Below are 26,054 nucleotides of genomic sequence, written 5' to 3'. Positions count from 1 at the left end.
GGTAATGCTGGCTTCATAGAAAGAGTTTGGAAGTGTTCCTTCTACTTGAATTTTTGGAAAAGTCTGAGGAAGATAGATTTTTGTTCTTCTTTGAGTGTTTGGTAAAACTCCCCTGTGAAGCCATCTGGTCCAGAGTATTTATTTGCTGGAAGTTTTTGATTACTGCTTTGATTTCTTCCATAGTTATTGGCCTATTCAGATTTTTTTTTATTCTTCCTAATTGAGTTTTGGAAGGTCATATTTTTCTAGGAATATGTCCATTTCTTCTAGGTTGACCAGTTTTTTGGAATAGAGTTGCTCATAGTATTTTTTTTACAATTCTTTGTATTTTTGTGAGGTGTGTTATTTCACCTCTTTCATATCTGATTTCGTTTATATGGGTCCTCTCTCTTTGCTTCTTGGTGAGCTTGGCTAGAGGTTCATCCATCATGTTTATCCTCTCAAAGAACCAGCTCTTGGTTTCATTAATCTTTTGTAATTTTTTTTTGTCCCTATGTCATTTATTTCCACTCTGAACTTTATTATTTCCTTCCTTCTGCTCACTCTGGGCTTTTCTTGTTGCTCTCTTTGTAATTTTTTAAGTTGTAGAGTTAGATAATCTATTACCAGTTTTTCTTGTTGTTGTTGTTGTTTTTTTAGGTAGGCCTGTAATGCAATGAACTCCCTCTCAGGAATCCTTTCACTGTGTCCCATAGATTTTGGATTGTTGTGTTTTCATTGTCATTTGTTTCCAGGATGTTTTTTATTTCTTCTTTGACATCTTTGGTAACCCAATCATTGTTTAATAACATGCGCTTTAGCCTCCAAGTGTTTGAATTTTATGATTGTTTTTATTGTAGTTTATTTCTAACATTATGCCATTGTGATCTGAGAAGATGCTTGATATGATTTCAATACTCTTCAATTTGAAGAGACTTTGCCTGTGTCCCAATATGTGTGGTCTACCTTTGAAAATGTCCCACATGCAATTGAAAAGAATGTATATTCTGCAGCTTTGGGGTGAAATGTTCTGAAGATTTCGATTAACCCATTGTATTCCATAAGCATCTGTAGACGCAAGTGGTGGACCTTCCCCACATGCCACGTGCATTTATAAAAAAAAAAAAAAAAAATGTTTTTTCTAAGTGGCAGCCCTGACCAACTTTAAAATCATTTTTTGTGAGAATTTTCAGCTAAAGGTGTTCAAGAACACCTAAGTTGTGAGTAATATATTTATTTTTATAATATTCATTGCAAATTGATTTTTTAAATTCAAAATATCGTGGTATGTGAGGATGGTTTCCATTTTGGACGCGTGGCAGTTAACTGGTTAAGTCCATCTGGTCTAGTGAGTCGTTAGGATTGCTGTTTCTTTGCTAATTTTTTTTGTCTAGAGGATTTATTCAGTGATGACAATGGGGTATTAAGTCCCCTACTATGATTGTATTGATGTCGATCTCTCCCTTGATATCTTCCAGAAGTTTTTTATGTATTTGGGTGTTCCTGCATTGGGTGCATATATGTTTACCAGAGTTATTTCTTCTTGTTATATCAAACCCTTTAGTATTATGAAGTGGCCTTCCTTATCTCTTGTTATGGCCTTCAGTTTGAGGTCTATTTTGTCAGATAGAAGTATTGCTACTCCAGCTTTTTTTTTAATTCTCATTTCCATTTGCCTGAAAAACATTTTTCCATCCCTTCACTTTCAGTCTGTGTGAGTCCCTTGTTCTGAGGTGGGTCTCTTGTAGACAGCGTCTATATATGGTTCATGTTTTCTTATCCATTCAGCCACTCTCTGTCTTTTGATTGGAGCATTTAGTCCATTTATGTTTAAGGTTATTATTGATAGCTACTTGTTTATAACAATTTTTATTTTTTATGCCTGTGTTCCTTCCCCATCTAGTTCTTCTTTTTACAGCAGTCCCTTTAGCATTTCTTGCATTGCTGGCTTGGTAGTGATAAACTTCCTTAACCTTTTTTGTCTGTGAAGCTTCTGATTTCCCCTTCAATTTTGAATGATAGCCTTGCTAGATAGAGTATTCTTGGATTCAGTCCCTTGCTTTGCATCACTTTTTATACTTCATTCTATTCCCTTCTGGCCTGATGTGTTTCTGTGTGATAATCTGATGGGAGATCCTTTGTAGGTAACTCTTTCTCTCTTGTAGCCTTTAAGCTTTTCTCTTTGTCATTAATGTTTGCCATTGTAATTATGACATGTCTTGGTGTGGGTCTTTTTGGGTTCATATTGTTTGGGACTCTCTGTACTTGTGTGACTTTTTCTTCCCCACATCAGGGAAGTTTTCTGTCATTATTTCTTCACATAGGTTTTCTAATCCTTGCTTCTCTTCTTGTCCTTCTGGCACCCCTATTATATGTATGTTAACTCGTTTCATGTTGTCCCAAAGTTGCCTTAGGCTCCCTCCTGCTTTCTGATTTTCTTTTCTGCAATTGCTGTTCAGATTGGGCATGTTTCTCTGCCCTATCTTCTGACTCACTAATTCGGTCCTCTACTTATTCTAGTCTGTTGTTGAAACCTTCCATCATGTTTTTTATTATAGCTATATCATTATTGATTTTCTCTTGATTCTTACATAAGTTGGTGATTTTCTCATCCATCTGGTTTATGAACTGTATGACCATTACTATGAATTCTTTTTTGACATATTGCATGCCTCCATTTCATTTAGTTCCTTTTCCTGCTGATGCCTCCTTTTCTTTCCTTTGGGTGTTGTTTCTTTGTCTCCCCATTTTTGCTATCACTGAAGGGTCCAGGTGCAGAGTTGTGTGGGGCTTGCGACTGAAGCGGGGGGCTTGGTGGGAGGGTCGCATACCCCAAGAGTCACTGGAGAGCCCAGGCTGCAGGACACAGGGCCTGTGTCCGCAGTGGCAGGTCGGCAGGAGCATCACGTGTCCCAAAAGTCACAGGAGAGCCCAGACATTGAGACACGTGGGGTGGGGCCTGTGTTGTGGTGGCAGGTTGGCGGGAGCATTGCATGCCCTGTGAGTCACAGGAGATCCCAGGTGCCGAGACATGCGGGGCCTATGCTGTGGCGGCGGGTTGGTGGCAGTGTCGTGTACTCCAGGACTCACAGGAGCCGGTGGCCAGGGAGGCTGGAGTCCTGGTGTCCATGGGTCTGCTGCTGCGGTAGCAGGTCTTTGGCCTGAGTGGCTGTAGGGTCCTGGGTGGTGTTTGAGGCCAGTCTGGATGGTGGTGAGGCTGGGCTCCTAGTCACAGCAGCTCTCCCCTTCAAGATGGCATGGTTACTGTGCCAGTGCTGGCCACCTGGGAGTGCTTGCAGCAGTAGCAGGGGCTCCCCATTTAAAAGAGCTCAATCTTCCAGCTCCTGAAAGTCCTTCAGGATCTAATTGTCCCTCACTCTCTCTCTCTCTCTCTCACACACACACACCACATGTCCACATATTCCCCTTTCACTCCTTCACTCACTCACACTCTCCCCCTCACTGCCATCCTGCCATCTTGACTCCTGGCTATCTGAAAGTTTTAACAGCAACCACATCTGTAGTTATAACTACTTTCTGGTTACCCAAGTTTTACATTTTGCCTTTTGCCTCTTGCTGGAAGTATGGTTCTCTTCCAGAATTTATTGCACCAAGTTTTCAGGTTCTACTGCATTTATCTCTATTTTGCCTTAAATTATTTTGTAACTAGAGGCCCAGTACACAAAATTCGTGCACTGGGGGGTGGGAGTGTACCTCAGCCCAGCCTGAACCCTCTTCAATCTGGGATTGGGCCTAAACTGGCAGTCGGACATCCCCCTTGCAATCCGGGACTGCTGGCTCCCAACCACTTGCCTGCCTGCCTGCCTGATTGCCCCTAACCACTTCTGCCTGCCAGCCTGATCACCACCTAACCACTCCCCTGCCAGCCCAATTGATACCTAACTGCTCCCCTGCCAGTCCAATCGCCCCCAACTGCCCTCCCCTGCCAGCCCGGTTGCCCCCAACTGCCTTCCCCTGCTGGCCCGGTCACCCCTAATTGTCCTCCCCTGCCAGCCCGATCACCCCCAACTGCCCTCCCCTGCTGGCCCGGTCGCCCCTAACTGCCCTCCCCTGCCAGCCTGGTTGCCCCTAATTGCTCCCCTGCCAGCCCGATCGCCCCCAACTGCCCTCCCCTACTGGCCTGGTCGCCCCTAAATGCTCCCCTGCCAACCCGATCGCCCCCAACTACCCTCCCCTGCTGGCCTGATCGCCCACAACTTCCCTCCCCTACCGGCCATCTTGTGGAGGCCATCTTGTGACCATATGGGGGTGGCCATCTTGTGCGAGGGCATGATGGTCAATTTGCATATTACTTTATTATATAGGATTCTTTCTCTAACATTTAGAGTCACAGGGTAGTTCATTTATTTTAAATGTTTCTGATTTCTGACATTTTCTCCTAAGAACCATTTTGGCAATATTCTTCATGGTTTGATATGCAGAATTATCTCATTTTCATTACTTTTTAAACAGTTTATGCTTTATGTAAAAGCACTCCAAAATCTCCATGTATATAATAAAGTCTGGGTTATTTTTGGATATGACTTTGTGGTTAATTTCCACTTATATTGTACTTAATAACCTCTGCAGTAAAATTTCCTTAAAATCAAATACATGGTCATATATATATATATATATATATATATTAGAGGCCCGGTGCACGAAAATCGTGCAAGGGGTGTGTGTCCCTCAGCCCAGCCTGCACCCTCTCCAATCTGGGATCCCTCTCACAATCCAGGACTGCTGGGTCCCAACTGCTCACCTGCCTGCCTTTCTGATTGCCCCTAACTGCTTCTGCCTGCCAGCCTGATAACCCCCTAACCACCCCCTGCCAGCCTGATTGATGCCTAACTGCTCCCCTGCCAGCCTGTTTGCCCCTAAATGCCCTCCCCTGCAGGCCTTGTGCCCCCCAACTGCTCTCCCCTGCAGGCCTGGGTCCCCCCAACTGCCCTCCCCTGCAGGCCTGGTCACCCCTAACTGCCCTGCCCTGCAGGCCTGGTCCCCCCTCCCCCCCCAACTGCTCTCACCTGCAGGCCTGGGTCCCTTCCAACTGCCTTTCCCTGCAGGCCTGGTTTCCCCCAACTTCCCTCCTCTGCCGGCTTGGTCACCCCTAACTGCCCTCCCCTGCTGGCCTGATCGCCCACAACTGCCCTCCCTTGCAGGCCTTGTTGCTCCCAACTGCCCTCCCCTGCTGGCCATCTTGTGGCGGCCATATTGTGTCCACATGGGGGCAGCCATCTTGTGTGTTGGAGTGATGGTCAATCTGCATATTACTCTTTTATTAGATAGGATAGAGGCCTGGTGCATGGGTGGGGGCCAGCTGGTTTGCCCTGAAGGGTGTCCCGGATCAGGGTGAGGGTTCCCTTGGGGCGTGGGGTGGCCTGGGCGAGGGGCCTGTGGTGGTTTGCAGGCTGGCCACGCCCCCTGGTGACCCAAGCAGAGGCCCTGGTATCTGGGGTTTATTTATCTTCTACAATTGAAACTTTGTAGCCTGGAGCGGAGCCAGCCTTCTGCTTGCTCCTTGGCAGCAGCCATTTTTTGGGTTATTTATGTATCTTCTATAATTGAAACTTTGTAGCCCTAAGCGGAGGCCTGGGCCGGCCAGGGTGTGTGGAAAGCTTGGCTTGGCCAGGGTGTGTGGAAAGCTTGGCTTCCTCCATCGCTGCGGGCAACCCTAGCCTCCTGCTCTTTCCAGCTCCATGGCTGCCGCCATTTCTGTTTGGGTTTATGTATCTTCTATCATGAAACTTTGTAGCCTTGAGTGGAGGCCTAGGCTGGCAAGGGCAGGCGGAAAGCTTGGCTTCCTCCATTGCGGGGGAAACCCAAGCCTCTCTCCTGCTCTCTGTGGCTGTAGCCATCTTGGTTGGGTTTATTTGCATATTCGCTCCTGATTGGCTGGTGGGCGTGGCTTGTGGGCGTAGCGGAGTGATGGTTAATTTGCATATTACTCTTTTATTAGATAGGATATTTAAAACCCTTTTTTTAAAAAACAAAAACAAAAAACCATGGTTAATGGTCCTGGTGTGCTTGACAAAAAGGAAGGAGGAAGGGAGGGACAGGGAAGGAAGAAATGCGAAAGAAAATAATATTCTGTTTGGAACAGAGTTTGTTAAGAATGCTGTTCAAATCATAACTGTATGGTTTTTTTTCTTCTTGATTTTTTTAAATTAAAGTTTTTCATTATGGTACTGGATTTGTCCACTTCTTGTTCTACAAGTTCTTCATAAATTTTATAGCTATGTAATTATGTATATAAAAGATCATGAATATCATGTCTTCTTAGAGATTTATTATTTTCAAAATGAAGTATCTTTGTCTCATTTAGTACTTTTCATCTTTTTCTTAAAAATAATGTTTGTCCTGCTTTCCAGTGATTAGCATTTTCTTTTGTTTTGTTTTTTTTTTAAAATATATTTTATTGATTTTTTACAGAGAGGAAGGAAGAGGGATAGATAGTCAGAAACATCGATGAGAGAGAAACATTGATCAGTTGCCTCTTGCACACCTCCTACTGGGGATGTGCCCACAACCAAGTTACATGCCCTTGACCGGAATCGAACCTGGGACCCTTCAGTCCGCAGGCTGACGCTCTATCCACTGAGCCAAACCGGTTTTGGCAGCATTTTCTTAGTATACTTCCCATGAACACATTTTGTTTCTGTGTCATTTTTAAGATAATCTAAGTTTTATCTCTTAAAAGAGAAAATTAACACACATTTGTACTAATGCCTACATGATGTCTTGCCTTATATATTTCTTGATTTCTGTTCCCCCCCCCCTCTTCTACACTACCTTTTGGTGACTTAATCAGGTTTTCTTTGTTCTAGAGTTTTTTCTCTACAGGATTGAAATTGTACCATCTGTGCCTCTGACTGGCAGCTCCTTATAAGTCATTACTGTGTTTAAATACACAGTTACATAACATAGACTATAAGAGTAGTATCTACACATCCTTAGGGAACGACCAGAATTTTAGGGAACTTTCACTTTTCTCCTTTTCATCCCTATATAAATACATATACGTAAGATTTTTCAACTATATTTAAAGGAAAGGAAAGGGGAAAAAATAGATACAGAAGCAAAGAAGCATTGAACAGACTGTCAAACTACAGCGGGAAGGCAGAGGAGGTTTTTTTGGGGGGGCGGCCTGTAAGAGATCAACTGAAGGACTTGTACACATGCATATAAGCATAACCAATGGATAAAAGACACTGGGGGGGGGGCAGGTAAAGGCATGTACTGGGGGGAAGGGGAGGCTGGGGGGAGGTCAATGGGGGAAAAAAAAGAGACATATGTACTACTATTTGTAATACTTCAAACAATTAAAAAAATAAATTAAAAAAATACATAAAAAAAGATTTTTCAACTATTATTTTAATTTGTACCACAATGTGCATCGATAATTATTTAGAACTAGCTACATGTCATACTGGATTCTTTACCCACCATTATTGGTGGGATCAAACACCACCCTTTTTAATAGACGGTTGTCCTTTTGTCATTTTGTTAAGAGTCTTAAGAATAAGGCTAGTGAACTCTGAGTCCTTGACTGTCTGGAAAAAAACTTCCCTTTGCCCTTCAATTTAAATCAAGTCTGGCTGTGTCTGAAATTTCAGGTTTGGAGTCATTTTTCTCAAAATAGTTTGAAGATGCTGATCCAATTAATTCTAGAATAATAATTTATCATTGAGAAATTTGATGCTAATTGCTAGCTAGGCCTTTGTTCCTCCTGATGACTACTTAGGGCGTTTTCTCGTATTTAGTAGTATTTTGAAACTGTGTCCTAATATGTCTGGGTAGTTGTGGTGTCTCAATACTGAGTCCTCTGATACATTTTGCACTCTGAGAAGCACCTTCCAGTAGCTTTTCATTATTCTCCCTCAGCCGTTTATGTTCTCTCCTTTTCAGACTCCTATGCAACAGAAAATGGAGCTTCTCAAACTTGCTTTGGCCTCACCCTTTTCTCTTACACTCTCCACTTCTCAGTCCTTGATCTTCATTCTAGAAGAGTTCTGGGTCCTCTAGGTCTGCATTCTGTAGTAGCCCTAGGTCCTCCAGGTCTGCATTCTGGAATAATCCTTGGTTCATTAGTCCAATCACTAATTCCTTCTTCATTTTGTCTGTGTTGTGATTCAAGTCATCCTGATTATTCCATTTCAACTAACTTTTCTTTCTAAAATCTTTGGTGGTTTCTTTTGAAGGAGCAACGTTTTCTTTATGAGTATTCTTCTATTTGTATCACTAACTCTTCCCTTGAGTATCTTCTTTTGTTGCATTTGGTGATTCTTTCTCCTGTGGCTGGTTCTTCTGAAACCCATGACATCTCTTGGCTATGCCCACAGCTTTGCTTTTGAGAGGTTTGATTTGCCTGTCAAGGATATGCATTCCATTCATTGTAGCCTGCCTCTGGTATTGGGGGAGAAGAGATGGGGATCTTTGGACTGCATCTGCCAAGATTTTGTTTTCTAGAGTAACTCCTCTGTGGAGTTGGTTGCTGTTAAGACACAATGCCTGCTGCCCTGGCTCAAAGAACACACCAGCAGTGGGAGTCAGGACACATGGCAGGGGGTGGGAGGGGCCTCCAATCAATCCTCTCAAAGTCCTTGTGTCCAGTAACCCTGAGCTGAGTGTCCAAATTCTCATTCCTAGCACACTAGATGCTTCTACATGTCTTCTGGAATTTTTTTATTCCATAAACACTATCTGTTTCTACCTTAATAATTAATCAAAACATCTGCAATCATCACTGTTTCCACAAATGTCATGAGTTGCTTTTATTGCTGCTGTCTTAGAGTGTCTGCCTTTTGGGGGATTCTGGTACAGGTGACAGCAGATGAATGCTCTTGGGTAACCATCCTGTTTAATCTGTAGAAGACTGGTTTGTGTATTGACTTTTACTGTCTTTTTAAAAAAGAAAACCCTTCTTAGGTTTTCTTTTAATTGGCAGTTGATAAACTAACTGAAGTCTAAAAGCACCCTTCCTATTGTTCTGGTTGATAAAATTAATCTCAATAACCACAGCCTGGAGCCCCATGCATGACTTTGACCTGCTTCTCAGCCTGGTCCTGGGAAGGGCAACCCCACAGAGGCACAAGGTGTGGGGTGGGAAAACTTGAGGATGACCTGCCTGAGATGCTAGTGAAGAGAGGAGAGAAGAAGCAGGACTCACACCTGAGTGACTGGCTATTGGCTGGAGAATGGGAACTGCCCCCGGGCTGGTGACGAGTGAAAGGTGGGGCTTGGAGCAGATGAGGCCACAACCAAATCACTAGTCACTTTGTATTTATTTAATACTCTACAATTTCCCTGTTGTCTGTGATTACCTTATGTCACCTCATACTTGCCATGTAGTTAAATGGTTGGCAGTTACTATGGAAACCAAGAACTGTTCTTAATTTCTAGTTTGCTGAGAATTTTTGTCATGAATGAGTATTGAATTTTGTCAAATGCTTCCCATACATCAATGATATAGTAATGTAATTTTTCTTCTTTAGTCTGTTAATATGATGGATTACATTGATTGACTTTTTAAATATTAAACCAGCCTTGCATCCCTGGTAATGTTCATGAGGAACATTAGTCTGCAGTTTTCTTTTTATGTTCTGTCTTTGGATTTGTTGTTAGGGTAATAGCGGCATATTGAAAGAGTTGGATGGAATTTCCTTGTCTTCTGTTGTTTGAAAAAGATTGTATAGAATTGGTGCTAATGGTTTTAAACACCTCATAGAATTCCCCAGTAAAGTCGGCTTGGCCTGAGGATCTCTTTTTCAGGAGATTTTACTAGTAAAACCAAGTTAATTTTCTCTAATAGTTTAGAGTTATCCAACTAATCTCTTTCATATTGGGTGAGTTATGGTAGTTTGTAATTTTCAAGAAATTGGTGTATTTCATCTGAGTTGTCATATTTATGTGTGTAAAGTTGTTTGTAGTAGTCCCTTAGTGTCCTTTTCATGTCTGTGGACTCTGCAGTGATAGCCCTTGTGGCATTTTTAATATTGGTAGTTTGTGTCTGCTGTTCTCTTTGTCAGTCTAGCTATAGGTTTGTCAATTTTATTGAACCTTTCAAAGAACCAGCTTTTTGTTTCATTTATTTTCTCTATTGTTTTTCTGTTTGCAATTTCATTAATTTTTACTTTTGTAGTTACTGTTTCATTCTTTCTGTTTGATTTGTGGTTAGTTGGTTCCTTTTCTAGTTTCTTAAAGTGGGATTTTAGCTTACAGATTTGAGGCCATTTCTAATTTAGACACTTAATCCTAAAATTTCCTTCACAGTACCAGTTTAGCTGAGTTCCATAAATTTTGATATGTTGTATTTTCATTTTCATTCAGTCCAGCATACTTCTTAAATTTTACTTAGCTTCCCTCTGTTGCCCATGGATTTTTTAGATGTGTGTTGTTAAATTTCCAAATGTTTAGAGACATACCTGTTATCTTTCTGTTATTGATTTCTAATTTAATTTAATTGTAATTAGAAAACACACTCTGTGGGGTTTTAATTTATTTAAATTTGTTGAGATTACTTTTATGGCTCAGGATCTAGTCTGCCTCGAAGAATGCTTCATGGGTGCTTAGGAAGAATGTGTTCTGGTGTTGTCAAATAGAGTGTTTAGCACCTCATTTTGATGGGTGGTGTTAAGTTCTACATTGTGGATGATTTTCTATCTAGTTGTTCTACCAGTCGGTGTATTGAAGTCTCCAAATGTAATTGTGGATTTGTCTATTATTTCTTTAGTTTTATCAGTTTTTACTTACTGAATTTCGTGGCTTTGTTGCTTGGCACATACAGATTTAGGATTGCTTGCTTTCTGATAGAGAGACTTTCATGAATCATGTAATGTCTTGATTGTGGAGTGAATTGAAGTGAAGATGGAGACAAACAAGAGGTCTTGCAAGTGTGTGATTGGATTTGAGAAGTTGTGAGTAGGTGACTGTAATGGCCAGGGAGGGAGCTAAGGCTTGCACCAGCGAAGTCACCATGCTCATGGCAATGGTGTAACACAGGATGGCTCACACCTGGCAGGGGGCCTCATAGAGTCTCCTGGTGGTTCAAGCGGCAGGAACTTAACCTCCAAGGGCTCTGTGAGCCTGATAAGCCTAAGATGAGAGCCCATGCTTGGAGGGAAAGATGCCCAAGGGGAGTTTGTCATCTGCAGTGTGTTGGGTATCTGGTGGTCCAGTAGGGTCTGTGGAAGTGTACTGTGCAGCCTTGCTTTTGTACCTCTCTAGACCTGGGTCCTGTAACATCTTCTTCCCTTGTGGTCCAATCCTGGCGTTCCAGTGCACTGAAATGGTGAGCATTCGACCTGTAAAATAGATAAACAAGGCCCCTGCCATGTGTCCTTCTTATGTGTTCACCCAGATCCCGTGATTAAGTGTCAGTGGGTATTCCCAACCCTGTGGATGGCCCCGGGTAGTGGCTGGGCCCAGTGTGTTTTGTTGGCATCTCTGGAGAAACCATTTTCACAAGAGCATTGTAATAAGAGCAGTTTACTTGAATGTTATTAATGGGAGTAAGAAAGACTGACAATAAGCATTTTCCATAGTAATTAAAGTATGTTTTCTTTCCAGGTTGAATTTATGTAGAGTGTTTTATTTTAACATGATATGGTGAGCATGGATGCTCTGCTGGGCTCTGTGTTCAGAGCATGTGCTCATCCATTACCTCATTGGGTCCTCACTGCAGACCATTGATGCGTGGAAATGCGCCCATTTTCCAGATAAGACAGTACTGCTCCTGGGCCTCAGTTGGTGAAGGTGCTGGGACTCTGACCCTGGTCTGAGGTGTCAAGTCCTCGCTTCCTCCTATTCCAGTGCTTTACAGAACATTCTGGGAAGTGCAGGGACATCTGCAGGTGTGGTGGAGCCGTGAGGTGGCCTCTGGGTCCCATTCGGGCTTCTCTCAGGGCCATACATGCAAACTGATGCATGTATTGAACATTTGCAGAAATCTGCTTTTAGAAAAAAGATTCTGTGGCTCAGAATTTGAAAACACGGTGCCACCTTGAAAAAATGTTTTTTTGCACACACTTTCAGGTGTGCCTGGAAGCCATGGAGAACATTTCCATGTAGTGCTGTGCCTTCTGGGGAAGGCAGTGTGGGGAGCGCTCAGGGGACTAATGGCTGTGAGGGGGAATGAAGGTGAGTGTGGCCATGTGGCAATAAGGCTGACACCCAAAGGGTGGCAGTGACTGGGAGTAGGTGTGCCATAGGTGTGCTTGCTTCACTGGGAAGCATGGTGTGTAATATGCAGACCAAGCATAGTGTGAGGACCATGCATGGTGTGAGGATGGGAAGCTCCTGGAGGGCGGGGGGAGCAGCCTGGATTCAAGCAGTCCCCAGCAGCTATGTTGGAGCCCAGCAGTGGACAGTTGTCCTTGAAGTTGGCAGCTGGGAAATGGGACCAGTGTATATGGACAATAAAAAATGGAAAGTCCTGAATAAAGAAGGTAGATAGGATGGGAAAGGCTGCAGTCTGCAGGCCTCTGGGTGAGAGACCTAACCTCACTGGGGGACACATTCTGTGTGTCTTCAAGTGCTCCTTTGAAGGACTGCCATTAAACCACAGGGCTTTGCTGCCACCTAGTGGCCAGATTCTTGCATCCTCACAGTTCTGGCTTTGTTGTGATGGGGAGACCCTGGCTTCTAGCAATACTCAGATTGAAAGTACTGTCCCTTTTGAGTTTGGGAGGTTCCGTTGACCAATGTCCTTTGAGTCTCTTTGGAGAAGACCCCGCTCAGGATGGGGCAACACAGCTGAGGGAAAACTGTGTGGGGACAGCCAGCCTATAGGCTGGAGTGAGTGTCGGTCTCTGCCATGTGTCGTCACACCGCCATGTGTCTGGAGTGTGCTCTAAGGGGGAACAAAAAATCCCCCACTTATCCTTTTCCATCTACTTCTTTCCTAACAAAGAATCCTCATGTCCAGAGCTGGCAGGTCGTCCCTTACAGGTGAACTTGGTGTGTCTGATATTATTCAAAGCAGAATCCGCCCTCAGAAAACATGTGGACTTCATGCATGGTGGGTCCTTGCTGTGTTACCTCCTCTTCTCCTTTCCGTCCACATTGCCCTGGGGCCTGGTACTAGACTCTGCTTGGGGCCAAACACTCCATTTCATCTAGGCGCAACAACTCTGGTTCCATCTCCAAACCTCACTCTGAGCTCTAGTCTGAGTGCCCAGCTCCTGCTCGTGCCCAGGAAAAGGACCAGCCTCTCACTTACTATGTCCAGGATTGACCTCCCACTTCCTCATGCTTGCCTTCCACCTGTACTTCTCCTCTATCATCCATAGCTGTGTCATGTCCTCAGTGTTTCCACCTAGAAGCGTTCTCTTGTGGTCTTGCCTCTGTGGAGCAGCCCCAGCACAACAGGCAACTCCCTTGGCTTCGGTTTCTCCGTAGGTTTGAAGCAGATATGGGAACCTGCTGTCTTCTATTAGGTCAGACTTAAGAGATTTACAAAAATAGAAAACAATGCCACACTTCTCACTAACTTTTGGAAAACATTGCTCATAAAATGCTACTTTTGTTAACTTGTATTAGGTTTATTATTATTATTTTAAAATTATTATATAAAATATATAAAGTTCCTCAGTTTTCTAATAAGGCAAATAGTGATGGATAGAATCCACACAGACAAAATCACATCGGTATCCTCAGTAATTTTTTAAGAGAGTAAAGGGGTCTTGAGATCAAAAGTTTTGAGAGTGGTTGCCCTCCTGGCTATGGGGAACTATACCATCCACTCTTCAGGCCTTCCATCAAGTTCTAGTGAGACTCAGCAGGAAGAATAAGGAGAAATGTATCTCCTTCATCTTGTCCAGAAACAGGAGCCCTTGTCTTCCTTTAAATTCCTGATATTATCTGTACCTTCTGGATTGTTTTTCCTGATCAATGTCATCAGCAGGTTGTATATTTTTAAATCTTTATTGAAGAAATAAATTTTATATTTGTTCATTTTTCTCAATTGCCTCTTGTTTCCCTTCTGATCTATTCTTTATTAATACCTTCTTTTTACTTTCTGTGGATACTTTGTTATTTTTCTAACTTCTTAAAATGGGTTTTTTACTTACTAATATTTGCCTTTCTTTATTAATAATATATGCTTTTAAAGCTGTAACTTTTCCTGTGAGCTCTATCTTAGCTGTTTGCCTGAGATTCGGGCATGTAGTAATTTTATTATTGTTGTGGTCTCATTATTTTCTGATTTCATTATGATGTTGTCTCATTCATTTCTTATTGAGAAACATGGAAAAGATGTTCTGTCTAGGGGGATTACAAAGTTATCTTTTGCTAATGATTTCTAATTTAATTGCCAAGTGGGTAGAAAGCCTTGTCTGTTGATTTCCTATCCAACATTTGTTGAATCATGCAGTGACTCAGAACATGGCCCTTTTTTTTGTTGTTCTCTGACAGCTGGGGGAGATGGTGTAACCTCTAAATGGTCACTGCACACTTCCTCGTTGCACTTACAGTGATACCTATGGCATTGTACCCCCACACACACTATCATGTTTGTGTGTTTTCATGTATTCTGCTTCTTCATTACTTTGTCACTAGACTGTGTGAACTGTAACAGAGTGGGATGTTGGCATCTCCCGCTGGATAGGCCCTTTGCTGGACTGGCTTGGGTGTCACTAATCAGACTGATTTTCCAGCCATGGGCCCTCACGGCCACTGCACACTTCCTCGTTGCACTTACAGTGATATCTCTTTACTGGATTATTGCTTAATTTCCTAAATTCTCTCCTGGCTTCTTCTCCTGCCTCTCTTTACTTTCAGCCTGTTTTCCACACCAGCAGCCAGGTTGCTCATGATAAAATATCATGATTTATCATGCCTCCTTTTTTCTCAAAACCCTCTCAGATCCTGGTTTTCTGAAGATTCCACCTGCTCTCATTCTTAAAATGGCCTAAAATACCTCACCCAGCATGGCCCTTCTCTCCACACCATTCTCATCTGCCCTCCCCTCATTCGCCCTCTCCTGGCAAGATGAAGGCACAGGGGAAGGCCAGTGGGAGCGTGTAGGATAGCACTGGGCCTTGTGATTATCTGATGTTTCAAACTCCTGGTGGACCCACACTCTGTATTGGAGCACAAATAACCATGTGAGCTATGCATGCCCTGTGTTGTGTGCACACATGTGAGTGTGTGTCTGCCAGCATGTGTGGAGTTTGCAGCTTAATGGACTGCTTTTGTCTGGACTGTGTCCAGGAGGGGATGTGATGCCCTTGGGGACTAGTCCTTTGAAGCTGATTTGTTGTGGCGGCTTGTTCAGCAAGACATTAAAAACCATGGCTTCTGCTGTTCCTAAGTGGGTCGTGCAGTGAGGGAAGGCCATAGAGGTGAGGAAAGGAGTTGTGTCCCTCATTCAATCTGTCTCCCTAATACCAATTGTGTTGTGTGTGTGTGTGTGTGTGTGTGTGTGTGTGTGTGTGTGTGTGTGTGTTTTAACAGTTAGTGGCTAGCAGGAGGTCACAGAGCAGATCCAGCCTCCCAATTCTTTTCTAAAATATGTTTGTATTGATTTGAGAGAGAGAGGAAGGGAGAGGGAGAGAGAGAAACAGAAATGATGAGAGAGAGAAACATTGATCAATCCACTGCCGCCTGCAAGCCCCCTACTGAGAGGATCAAGCCTGCAACCTGGGCATGTGCCCTGACCAGGAATTGAACCGGCAACTTCTAAGTGCCTGGGATGATGCTCAACCAACTGAGTCACACCAGCCAGGGCCCAATTGCGTTTTGAAAGCAAACAGCAGAGCCTCTGATATTTCATCATTATTTATATCTAACTCCACAGGGTGCTGAGTGGCCCTGGCTCCCTGACACGTGTTGGTGATGTTGGAAGAAGTGTGTCATTGCATGAATGTGTCTGTTTGTCACATCACTGTCCAGATTTCTGATCTTGGGGGGTTCCTTACTGATTTAGTGACATAGGGCTATTTATATTTCGTAAACTAGTTTCCTTTAGATCAGGGGTGGGGAACCTTTTCTCTGCCAGGGGCCATTTGAATATTTATAACATCATTCTCAGGCCATACAAAATTATCAGCTTAAAAAATAGCCTGCTATATTTAGTCAAACATTTAATTAACTCACTCCTAATGACTTGGCAGGGCCAGACCAAATGATTTCACGGGCCTTATACCACCCATAGGCCAGATGTTCCCCACCCCTGCTTTAGATGTTTCTAAAATGATGTTAATTGTCCTTTGGTTAAAGTACATTCATTTCTGGTTTGATTGCATTGGTATCAGAGATTGCTGTGTATACTATTTCTGTTGTATATAACTTATTGAGGGACTAATCCTTGTCTGCTAGCATTTTGATATCTTCTTGAGAGAAGGGGGCAAGAGATCTCATTGTTGGTCTGTTTTCTTTCATATAGCACCCTGGTTTTAATCTCGGCGTTTCCCTATCTTAAGAATTGCTAGTTGTCATACCCTGAGTGAGCCACCCTCTTCAGAGGGAAACCTCCAGTTGTCCATGGGAAAAGAAGAGTACTCAACTAGTGATTAGGATTTCTGGGGGCCTGAAGCTTCTTTCCAGAAAATGTAAATTATGATTTCTGTTTTTATTCCCTGACCTCCACGTCTTACCTTGGGTGTGCCACATGCCAGCCTTCTAGAATCCATGATGTAAACCAGGGTTTCCTAGTGGCTTCTTCCTTACAGGCTTAGGTTCATCGCTCTTTGCTTGGTCATATTAGTCACCACTTATTCATCCACTGTCCAGATTCCAGGGTTGTGTTGACAGAGCTTGCTGATTGTTTTCAATTCTCCTGATTTTTTAGTGCTTGTGAGTTTGTGCCTTTTTATCTTGTGTCGTCTCAGTGCCGTTCCTATAAGTTGGAGATAAATACATGCTAATTTTTCCACTTTTAGTGAGAGGTTTCTTCCATTGCTTTAAAAAAAAAAAAACCACAAAACTTTTAAGTATTTATTGCCTTTAGGTTTTTTTAGTTGAGTATTTTCCACATACCGTAAAATTTACACTTTTAAAGTGTACATTTTAGTAGTTTCTAAATATTTACAAAGTTGGGCACCTATCACCACTATCTGATTACAGAACATGTTCATCACCCAAAAAGAAACTTCATGCTCATTATTAGTTACTCCCATTTCCCTCTTTCCTCAGCCTTGGGAACCACTCGTCCACTTTTTGTCTCTGGATCACCTACTCCGCACATTTCATGTAAATGGGATGAGACAATTTTTCTCTGGCTTCTTTCCCTCAGCATAATGTTTTCAAGGTTCATCCATGTTGATCTATCAGTCCTTCATTTCTTTTTTTGTTGCTAAATAATATTTCATTGTATGGATATGCCACATTTTATTTATTCATTCATTAATTGGTGGACATTTGGGTTTTTCCACTTTTTGGCTATTATGAATAATGCTGCTGTGAACATTCATGTACACATTTTTGTGTGCACGTATCTTCAGTTCTCGTGGTTATACACTTAGGAGTAGAATTGCTAGGTCGTATGGTAACTATGTTTATTTTTTTGTGATACTGCCAGACTGTTTTCCAAAGTGACTATACCATATTATATTTGCACCTGAAATGTATGAGGATTCCAGGTACTCCATATCCTTGCTGACACTTGTTATTTTCTCCTTTTTAAAATTCCTCTTACATTTTGAGTTAATTATTGTATATGGTGTAAGTTAAAGGTCCAAGTTCATTCTTTTGCATGTGGATACCCAGTTTTCCCAACACCATATGTTACAAAGACTGATCTTTCCCCATTGAATTGTCTTAGCCCCATGTTAAAAATTCTTCCATTGTTTTCTGGTGAATTCTCACTTATTGACCTTAGGCCTAACTAAACAAGCAAGGCTTCTCTGATCCTCGATCAGTAACATTTTGAACATTTGATTGCACTGTGTATGACTGTCTTCCCAAGTGAAATGCCGTGTGCCCATATGAAAGGGAGGTTTTACTCAATGTTATGTTATACTAGAGGCCTGGTGCACGAAATTCGTGCATGGGTGCGGTCCCTAAGCATGGCTGGCAATCGAAGTGCGAGCATCTGGCGTGGAAGGGCAGGTCCCAGCTGACCTCTGGGCCCTGGGCAACACCTGGGCCCCTGGACCTCCGTGCGACCCCCTCCACCTGAGTCATTGGGCCCCCACCTGGCTCCTTTAGCACCTGAGAGCTGGGTGGCAGCCCCACTCCCCGCTGCTGCTGCTGGTTGCCATCTGCAGGGCAATCGGTGGGGTGATCGGGCCCCCACTCACACCTGCCTTGGCCTGGCACTACCCGCTCACTTACTCCACTATCCCACCACGGTCCTGCTCTTGTCAGGGCCCATTGCGCCGGCAGCACCTCTGCTGCCGCCTGCTGCCAGCACCACATTGCTGACGCCCGCCATGTTCCGCCCCACCCCCTGGTGGTCAGCCTATGTCATAGCAAGCGGTCGAACTCCTGGTCAAGGGAACAATTTGCATATTAGGCTTTTATTATATAGGATGGAATTTCTTTACATGTGGTGTTTTCTCATTTATTCCATTTTGAACCTCAACATATTATATGGATGAGAAATTTTAGCTTGAGACATACACAGACATTGCTGTTATTTATTGCCTAAAGTGGTTACGTGATTGACTCAGAGAAAGGCAAAGCAGTTTAACATAAGTTTCTAATTATTTTTGGTGCTATGATCTCACAATTCCAAATGTTGGGACACTGTTATAAACAAGCCTTTTACGATGCCTAGAACAATGATTTGTAGTGATCATAAATATACACATATGGAATAGATTGAAAAATGCAGCAAAGAGTATAATGTTATGAAAATAGATACTTGTGACTGAGGATTAAATTTCCAGTTGCAGCTACAAACATGATTCAAAATGTAAAAGTCAAGGAACTTAGATAGACCAAGGCAAAAATGGTACACTCTGGAAAAACATCAGATGGAGGAGAAAGTGGCTCTATTTGGACAAAATTGAATGCTGAAATGGGAGAGTTTTAATTAAATTATTATACTAGCCATGAAAATGGAATATCAGCTATGTATTTAAATTCATATGTAATCTCATAAATGTTATTTTAAAATACATATAAATATATTAAATATTATAAGTAGAAAGTTAATTGTTTTATTTACATTCTCAAAAGTCTTCACAGTTTTACAAAAAAATTTCTTGTGGACTTCTCATTTATAAAATGGAAGCCTCCTCATGTTTCAAGCTGCCTCATTTGGGTTTTAATAGGGCAGTGTTCCAGGGTAAGTCCTCACTGACACTGCGTTTCCATACCCTGCACCTGCCTTGTACCTGAATGCTTACTTGTAAGACACGTTTGCTAGTCTGTTGAATGCAAAAAAAAAAAAAAAAAAGCCATTCTGTTGACGCTAGTGGATAGGGTCATAAATTTGTGAGCTCTTATGCCGTGTGTTTTTGTGTTTTAGGTAGGTGGGACAAAAGCCAGGCCTTCCATAAATCATCAGTTCCAGTTATGATGCTCTAAGTTACCACAAGTCTGAACATTTGTGTCTATGGATCTGCTCTGACTCTTAGAGCCGCTTATGGGGGAAGGTGAGTTGCTGTAAAGTATCTTTTGTTTGCTCATTTGTTTGTTTACCAAGAATGTATGTAACAAAGCCAGACTCATCTTTAAAAAGGAAGTTTGTTCCATGTGGTTCAATCTGCATTTCAGTCTCTTTAGTTCATGACAGGGTGTCAACTGGGGAGTAGTGTCAGGGAGAGAGACAGACCATGAAAGGGAATGTTTAACAAAGAAAGACAGTCTAGCTCCGGCTGATATTGCTCTGTGGTTAGAACATAGGCCTGTACACTGAAGGATTGTGGGCTCATTCCCCGGTCAAGGGCACATTCCTGGATTGCAGTTTCAATCCCTGGCCTGTTCAGGGCACGTGTGGGAGGCAACCAATTGATGTGTCTCTTTCACATCTCTCTCTCCCTCCTTCTCTCTCCTCCTTCCTTTCTCCCTACCACTCTCTCTAAAAATCAATGGAAAAAATATCCTCAGGTGAGGATTAACAAAACAACAACAAAAAAGAAGACAGAAAAAAGAAAGGCAGTGGATGCAATGATTATGTGGGAACCTCTTGCCAGGTCATGTGTTGCGTTGACTTGGCGTTTGAAGAAACTGGTCTGCATTTGCAGGAGCAGGTCAATGCTGAGGCAGAAATATTTTTCCATGGCTCTTTCCTTTGAATTTTTGAGAAGCATGGGAATCCTTTGAACTAATTTCCCCTTAGTGTTCCCTGTTTTTATCCTGTAGATCTTCATCCTACTATTTTGTAAAGAATGTTGGGTGGGGAATCTGAAGAGCTGGGTCTGTTATCAGCTTCTTAACTGGTTCCCTGTGAGTGAGCAGGAGAGTATGTGTGTGTGTATACAGATGGAAGAACATGTGTGTATGGGTATAAGAATGTGTATGCATGTGTGTAGGAGCATGTGAGCATGTGTGCCAGTGTGCACAAGAGTGTGTACACTTCTATAGAGCACATGTATAGAAGCATGAGTGCATGATTGCAGAAGTTTATGTGCATGTGTGTCCGGGTATAGGAATGTGTTCACATGTGTGCAGAAGTGTGTGATCTGTGTGCTGCTTGCTCCAACTTCCTGAGGTCCACATTCTCTCTGATGGACCTCAAGGTTCTGAGCCTGAAGGACTGACTTTCTCTGGCCTTAGTTTCTACCTGTAAATCAAGCCCTCAGAGGTTTTTTCTGCAGCTCACATGCCTCAGTACTCTCCAGCCCAGTTCTAGATTATTCCCCATGAGTTTTACATTATGAGGCTCTGCCAAAGCCTTAAGAATACTCAAGGATGCTTTATTCACCTATAGCCATAATAGTGGTGGCCATGGGGAGTCTGCTTCAAGCTGTTTCTTATATTAATTCAGATTCCCAACACAAACATTCCATAAGTTCTGAGTTACGTATTTCCCAGGTGCTTGTCTGAGAAACATGTGCATCTTAAGAAGTCACAAGACTTAATACGGACTCTCTTATAAACTCTCTGAAGGTTTGCCATTCCTCTTAGCACCAGCTTCCTCGCCCACCCTGCCCAGATGCTGTCTGTCTGGTTTTGGTGTGTTTTTTTGAATTGCAGCTCAGCATTTTTAATCCCGTGGTGCTTGACCCAATTCTGTAAGCCTGTGTCCTATGCTGTTTTGATCTTTGCTTTGTTCCTCTTTCCATGGAGGAAGGTTAAAACCATTTCAGCTTCCAGGTGTCTCTGTCAGCTGCACATCAGTGACTGGTCACAGCAAACTACAAGTCGTTCTGGGTTTGAAGAGGAGCCAGAGGAAATGCTCCTTTCACATGACTGGCATGTCCCAGGCTGTGGTCAGGAATGAGGATGGTTATGTAAACCAGAGCTGGGGCTGACCAGAGTTCTGAGGATACATGTGGAGGATAGGCTTGGAGCATCCTCAGGCCAGGATGCCACCATCCCCCATTTTTTCTCAACCTCTGGGCCACGCCTCCTCATCTCCTTTGTGGTCCCTGCACCCTCAGCTTTCTCTTCAGCTGGTGACCTTGGTCCTTCATGTCCCTTTTGCACACTGCTTCCTTTCCTCTCACCTTTTCAAGGGTTTGGCTCCTGCCTTACTCCCCCTCTCTGCTCCCACCACATATGAACACATAGGCATGCCCTTTGGTGGCACACCCACTTGCAGTAACCACCCATCTCTGTCCCTTTGACAAGTGGCCTTGCTGTCACCACTTGTTCATTTTGAACCAGACCTGCCTTGTCAAGATTCACAGATCTGCCCCTTCTAGACCCAAAAGTCGGTGTCCAGTCCTCCCTCACAGTCTCTCAGTAACACTGGATGCTATCAGACACCCGGTGGGCAAGAGTGTGGGCCCTTGATGTCCTGGGCATTACGACCCTAAGCAAGGCATGAGTGACTATGCTGCTCTTTCTGGAGGAATAAGAGCAGATCCTATGTGGAGAGCTACTGGGAGGAGTGAGCCACAGTGCCAGACAAACTACAAGGCTGTCTTAATGTTCACTATTAGCATTTTCCTCCTCTGCTTGAATGCTTAATGTTGATGTCCCCAGAACTTGGCTCAGTTGGGCACCGATGACAGAGCCTGCCCCAGGGTGAGAGGTGGGGCACAGAGAATGCGGCTGGCTGAGCCAGTTTGTCACTGTGTGTGAGAGCTTCAAACACATGTATCCTTTGATCCGGAAATTATAACTATAAACATGTATTCCAAGCAAATAAGAGAAGGACATGAAGAGGTACACCCAAAGATTATTATTAAAACATGGTTTAATGTAACAATTCAAAAACCTGGATACACAAACATAGCAGATTGGTTATGTTCTTATGCATAAAAATGCATAAAATCTTATGCATAAAATAGAATGCCATGGGAATTTGATCACTATTATTTAGATTTAAACATATTGACATAGGAAAATATTTTGTATATAATGGTAAATGAGAAAAACAGGACAATCATGGGTGGTTTGGTCCTATTTTTGTTAAAAATATAGTAACACACACCTACTGGAAAAAAGTCTGAATAGGTAGACTTCACAAATATGTCACTATCCCTGGTGGTCTTTCTGGGTATTTATAGGCTATTTTTTCATATATGCATTTTTCTATTGTTTTCTGTAATGAGCATCCAGTACTTGTGTTATTCATTTATTTATTTACTTTTATAATTTTATCAAATTTATTGGGGTGACATTGATTAATAAATTTATATAGGTTTCAGGTGTACAGTTCTATAATATATCATATGTATATTGTATTGAATACTTGTGTTAAGTTTTTTTCCTCTAAGGAACAGAAAGGCTGACCTTGGTCAGTGATACCTGCGTACGCCATCCGCTTCTCTCTGTGTGCCTTTGCTGGTGTGAGAAAACCACCACATAGTTTGTAGGTGTGCACAGTGGCTAGCTCAGTGCCCCTTGGCCAAATGCACACCTGTCCTCACAGCCAGCAAGTACACTCTGCATCCATGTTTTTACCACTACCTGATATGTGTTTTGTCATTTATTTGTACCTGGTTTTGTGTGAGGTGGTAAGATATAGGTAATAACTCAGGAAAGATGGAGCTAGAGGGCAACCTTCTCCTGCTTGGTGCAGAAGTACCTGTCCTGATGTGTGGACTAGTGTGCATTCTCTGTGTTCTCTCCTGAGGTCCTGGTCTACCTTTCCATCCTACACTGCCCAGATCAGAACCTTCACTTCTGGGTGGCTCTGAAGGACACACAGGGCTCATCAATTGCTGAGCTTCTATGTGCGGCTTGCTTTTAAGACTGGACCTGGAAGCTCTGGATCACAATGAACAAAAAATGGTAGAGGTGAAAATTCACTGTTGGTGCTGTTTCAGGCCCCTCATCCTGATGACCCTGCAGTCCCAGGGCCATGCCCGCTATTCGTAGGTAGGACCCGCTTCATGTGAGGCCCGTTCATGGCAGACAGCTGACAGCGGCAGTGACAGCTCAAGTCTTAGAGCTGCATTTTGATTAATATTGGTCAATGAGGTCCCCCCACCCACCCCTTCCTTTCCAAGGGCTTAGCTCCTGCAGGCATTTGTGCAGTGGCTGCTGTTTGGGGGAAGGAGTCATTGAAATGACAGCATCCATGCCAGGCGCACCCCTCCAACAGAAGGAGGGGAGTTGGGCAAAAAGTAGGTCACATGTGCCTGGTCCCATGTCACGAGGTTTCCAACCTGAGGCCAATAGGATTTGTAGCCTCCTTTGATTTAGAACAAAACACCACTCTAATTTTCTCTTTCTCTAAACGGGGAGAGTGACCATCTGTCTGATAGCCACATCCACCCAGCCCTGCCTGACCTCATAGCCGCTGTGTTCGGAGGTAAGGGGTTGCTAGGGCCTGGCCAAGGCTCACTCCACACAGAGCCCACGGTGTCCAGGGCGAGAAGTGGGGTGGGTACAGGTCATCAGGAAGTGTCGGGAGGTCCTGCTGCAGCAACACAGTCCTTTGCTTAGGGATGGGAAAACGGACAGGGTGTCATACTTATAGAGAGTTCTAGACGTTCAGATGATAGTATTCACATGGGGTCCTTTATTTCAATTAATCTGGTTCCTTTTTAAGGATCAGGGTCAACTATTAGCACTCTAATGATAAAGTGTTATTATGTAGAAAAATGAATAGGTAATTTTACAGATGTTTGTTGCCAATGATACTGGGGTAGGTGTGGGAATAGGATTCTCATACTCAGAAACATCGGCCATCCCTGTGGATTGGGGCTCTGCGCTCTCAGTGTGGTGAGCGCCTTTGTTTGGGAACGTCAGTCTCTCAAGGAAACAGGTGAGCTGTTGGCTTCCAGTGGTATGAACACACAGTGAGATCTGCATATTAGAATAAGGATAATACTTCTATATTACTACTGGATGGACAACATGCACTTTTGGAGTTTGATACTTACCTTGAGAAATAACATACTTGTTTTGTCTCTGGGAAGGCCAGCGAATGTGATTGCTTTGTGATAAAGCAGATGTGGAACGTATAATAGTTTAAAAGTGTTTGTAAAACTAACCTGAATTTTTTAGCTTATAAAGAACAAAATTTTGGGTTTTTTTTTCCTGTCCTATAAATGAACTAAGGTATTTTATTAGTTCAGGATCCTTAAACATATTTTGGCAAATAATGAATAGAATAAAATATCTGCAATATCTGTATAGTGAACTGATTGCTGGTGCCATACTGAAACAAGTTATATCTCCTCTTTGAATTTGCTGGGCAAAAATACTTCCAGAAATAGTTTCCCAGAATCAAAATCATAATGGTACTCAATTTATTTTTTATTGGAAAAAATGTTTTTTTACCTTTCATAGATAAAATATTTAATATTTTATGTGTAGTTTTAACTAACTTTCCAGGAAACATGGGTCTATGGCCAAGTTCAGAAAAGTAAATGTAAACAGATTATGTATTCCTCTACATTTTAGATGTAAAAAAAGAGCAGTTGCACCCTTGGTAAGAAAAGAGGCTTTTCTCTTCTTGAAAGTAATGCCTGTGCGCAAATACTCTTCATTTAGGGTGATGCCCACTTCCTTCCAACTGCAACCTTTGAAGCAATCTCATGTAATGTTTCTAAAGGGCTCTCTCTTGCCCATTTTCCAATCTTGAAGAAAGGGAAGTCTTTCTTCTATTTTATTAAGATAGGACAGAAAATTTCTATGTTTTTCATATTTATGATTATAAAATTTTCATGCCTGGGGAAGGTTCCCCGTATTTTGATGCAGTTTTTACCAGTCTCCTTTTCCTGCCACGCCTGACATGTGTCCCCATTGTCTAAGATAATGTGACCACTCAGTCATCTCATATGGTAAGAAGACTGAGACACTCTGGTGTGACAAACATGTATACTTTTATGTTAATAAAATTACAAAGTTATACCCCCAAATTATTGCCTTCAGGGGAAAATGAGAACTGCTGTCTGGGGCCTGGTGAGTGTTATGGGATGTTGATTTTCCTTTCTTACGACAGAATAGACAATTGTTTTTCCAGAAGTAACATAAATACAACAATGGAGAAGCAACTGGCTATGACCCCTTTCCATTTCTCATAAAGCATGAGGAGTGGGCGCATTGGTCCTCACAGCTGGTCTCTGTCCCCACCTGTCTCCAGCGGGCATGGCCTTTTCTTTCACACTCAGCTGGGAGGGGAAAGCATGGGGCTGGTCTCTTAACAGCATGCTCATTGCTTTTGACCTTTACTCATTTGGGAACTGAAAGGACATTGATGGAGTTGGGCCTGGCTGGCCTTCTGCAGGTGCCCTCTGACCTTCAGCACTTTGCATGTCGGTGGTCTCATGTAAGACCCCCAGCTCTGCATGAGAGGCAGAAACCCACCCACCATAAAGCAGATTGTCACCATGTGAAGAAGCCTCAGGAAGGTTTGGTGTTTTGAGCATCTCAGAACTGGAACTCTTGAAGACACATCTTTATTCTGGCCAAGGTAGGAGCCTCAGAGGTCAGGGACTAAGGACCAGCAGGCTGGCATGGTCATGGGGGGCTGTCTTTTGGCACAGCTGGTGTGCCCGCCAGAACACTGGGCTTCCTTCTTTCTGAATGTCGGCTGCATTATTTTATGTATAGTGCAGGGCAGT

General features: G+C 42.9%; 1 protein-coding gene across 32 annotated transcripts in view; it reads left to right on the top strand.

Annotated features, from left to right (window-relative positions):
- Positions 1 to 26,054, top strand: part of PCBP3 (poly(rC) binding protein 3) — a 216,993-nt gene that overhangs the window by 127,285 nt on the left and 63,654 nt on the right. For 29 of the 32 annotated variants that reach the window (XM_080658000.1, XM_080657997.1, XM_080657999.1 and 26 more), the window contains one exon: positions 19,394 to 19,520. The exons of the other annotated variants lie outside the window; for them this stretch is intronic. In XM_080658000.1, coding sequence (XP_080514126.1) covers positions 19,511 to 19,520 — 10 coding nt within the window. In that variant the 5' untranslated portion in view covers positions 19,394 to 19,510. The remainder of the gene's footprint in view (positions 1 to 19,393; positions 19,521 to 26,054) is intronic. 32 annotated transcript variants of the gene reach the window in all.

Source organism: Plecotus auritus (assembly GCF_963455305.1).
Source record: "Plecotus auritus genome assembly, chromosome: 2".
NCBI lineage: Eukaryota > Metazoa > Chordata > Mammalia > Chiroptera > Vespertilionidae > Plecotus > Plecotus auritus.
The sequence above is the reverse complement of the archived record's forward strand: the minus strand, read 5'-3'. Positions and strand labels throughout refer to the sequence as shown.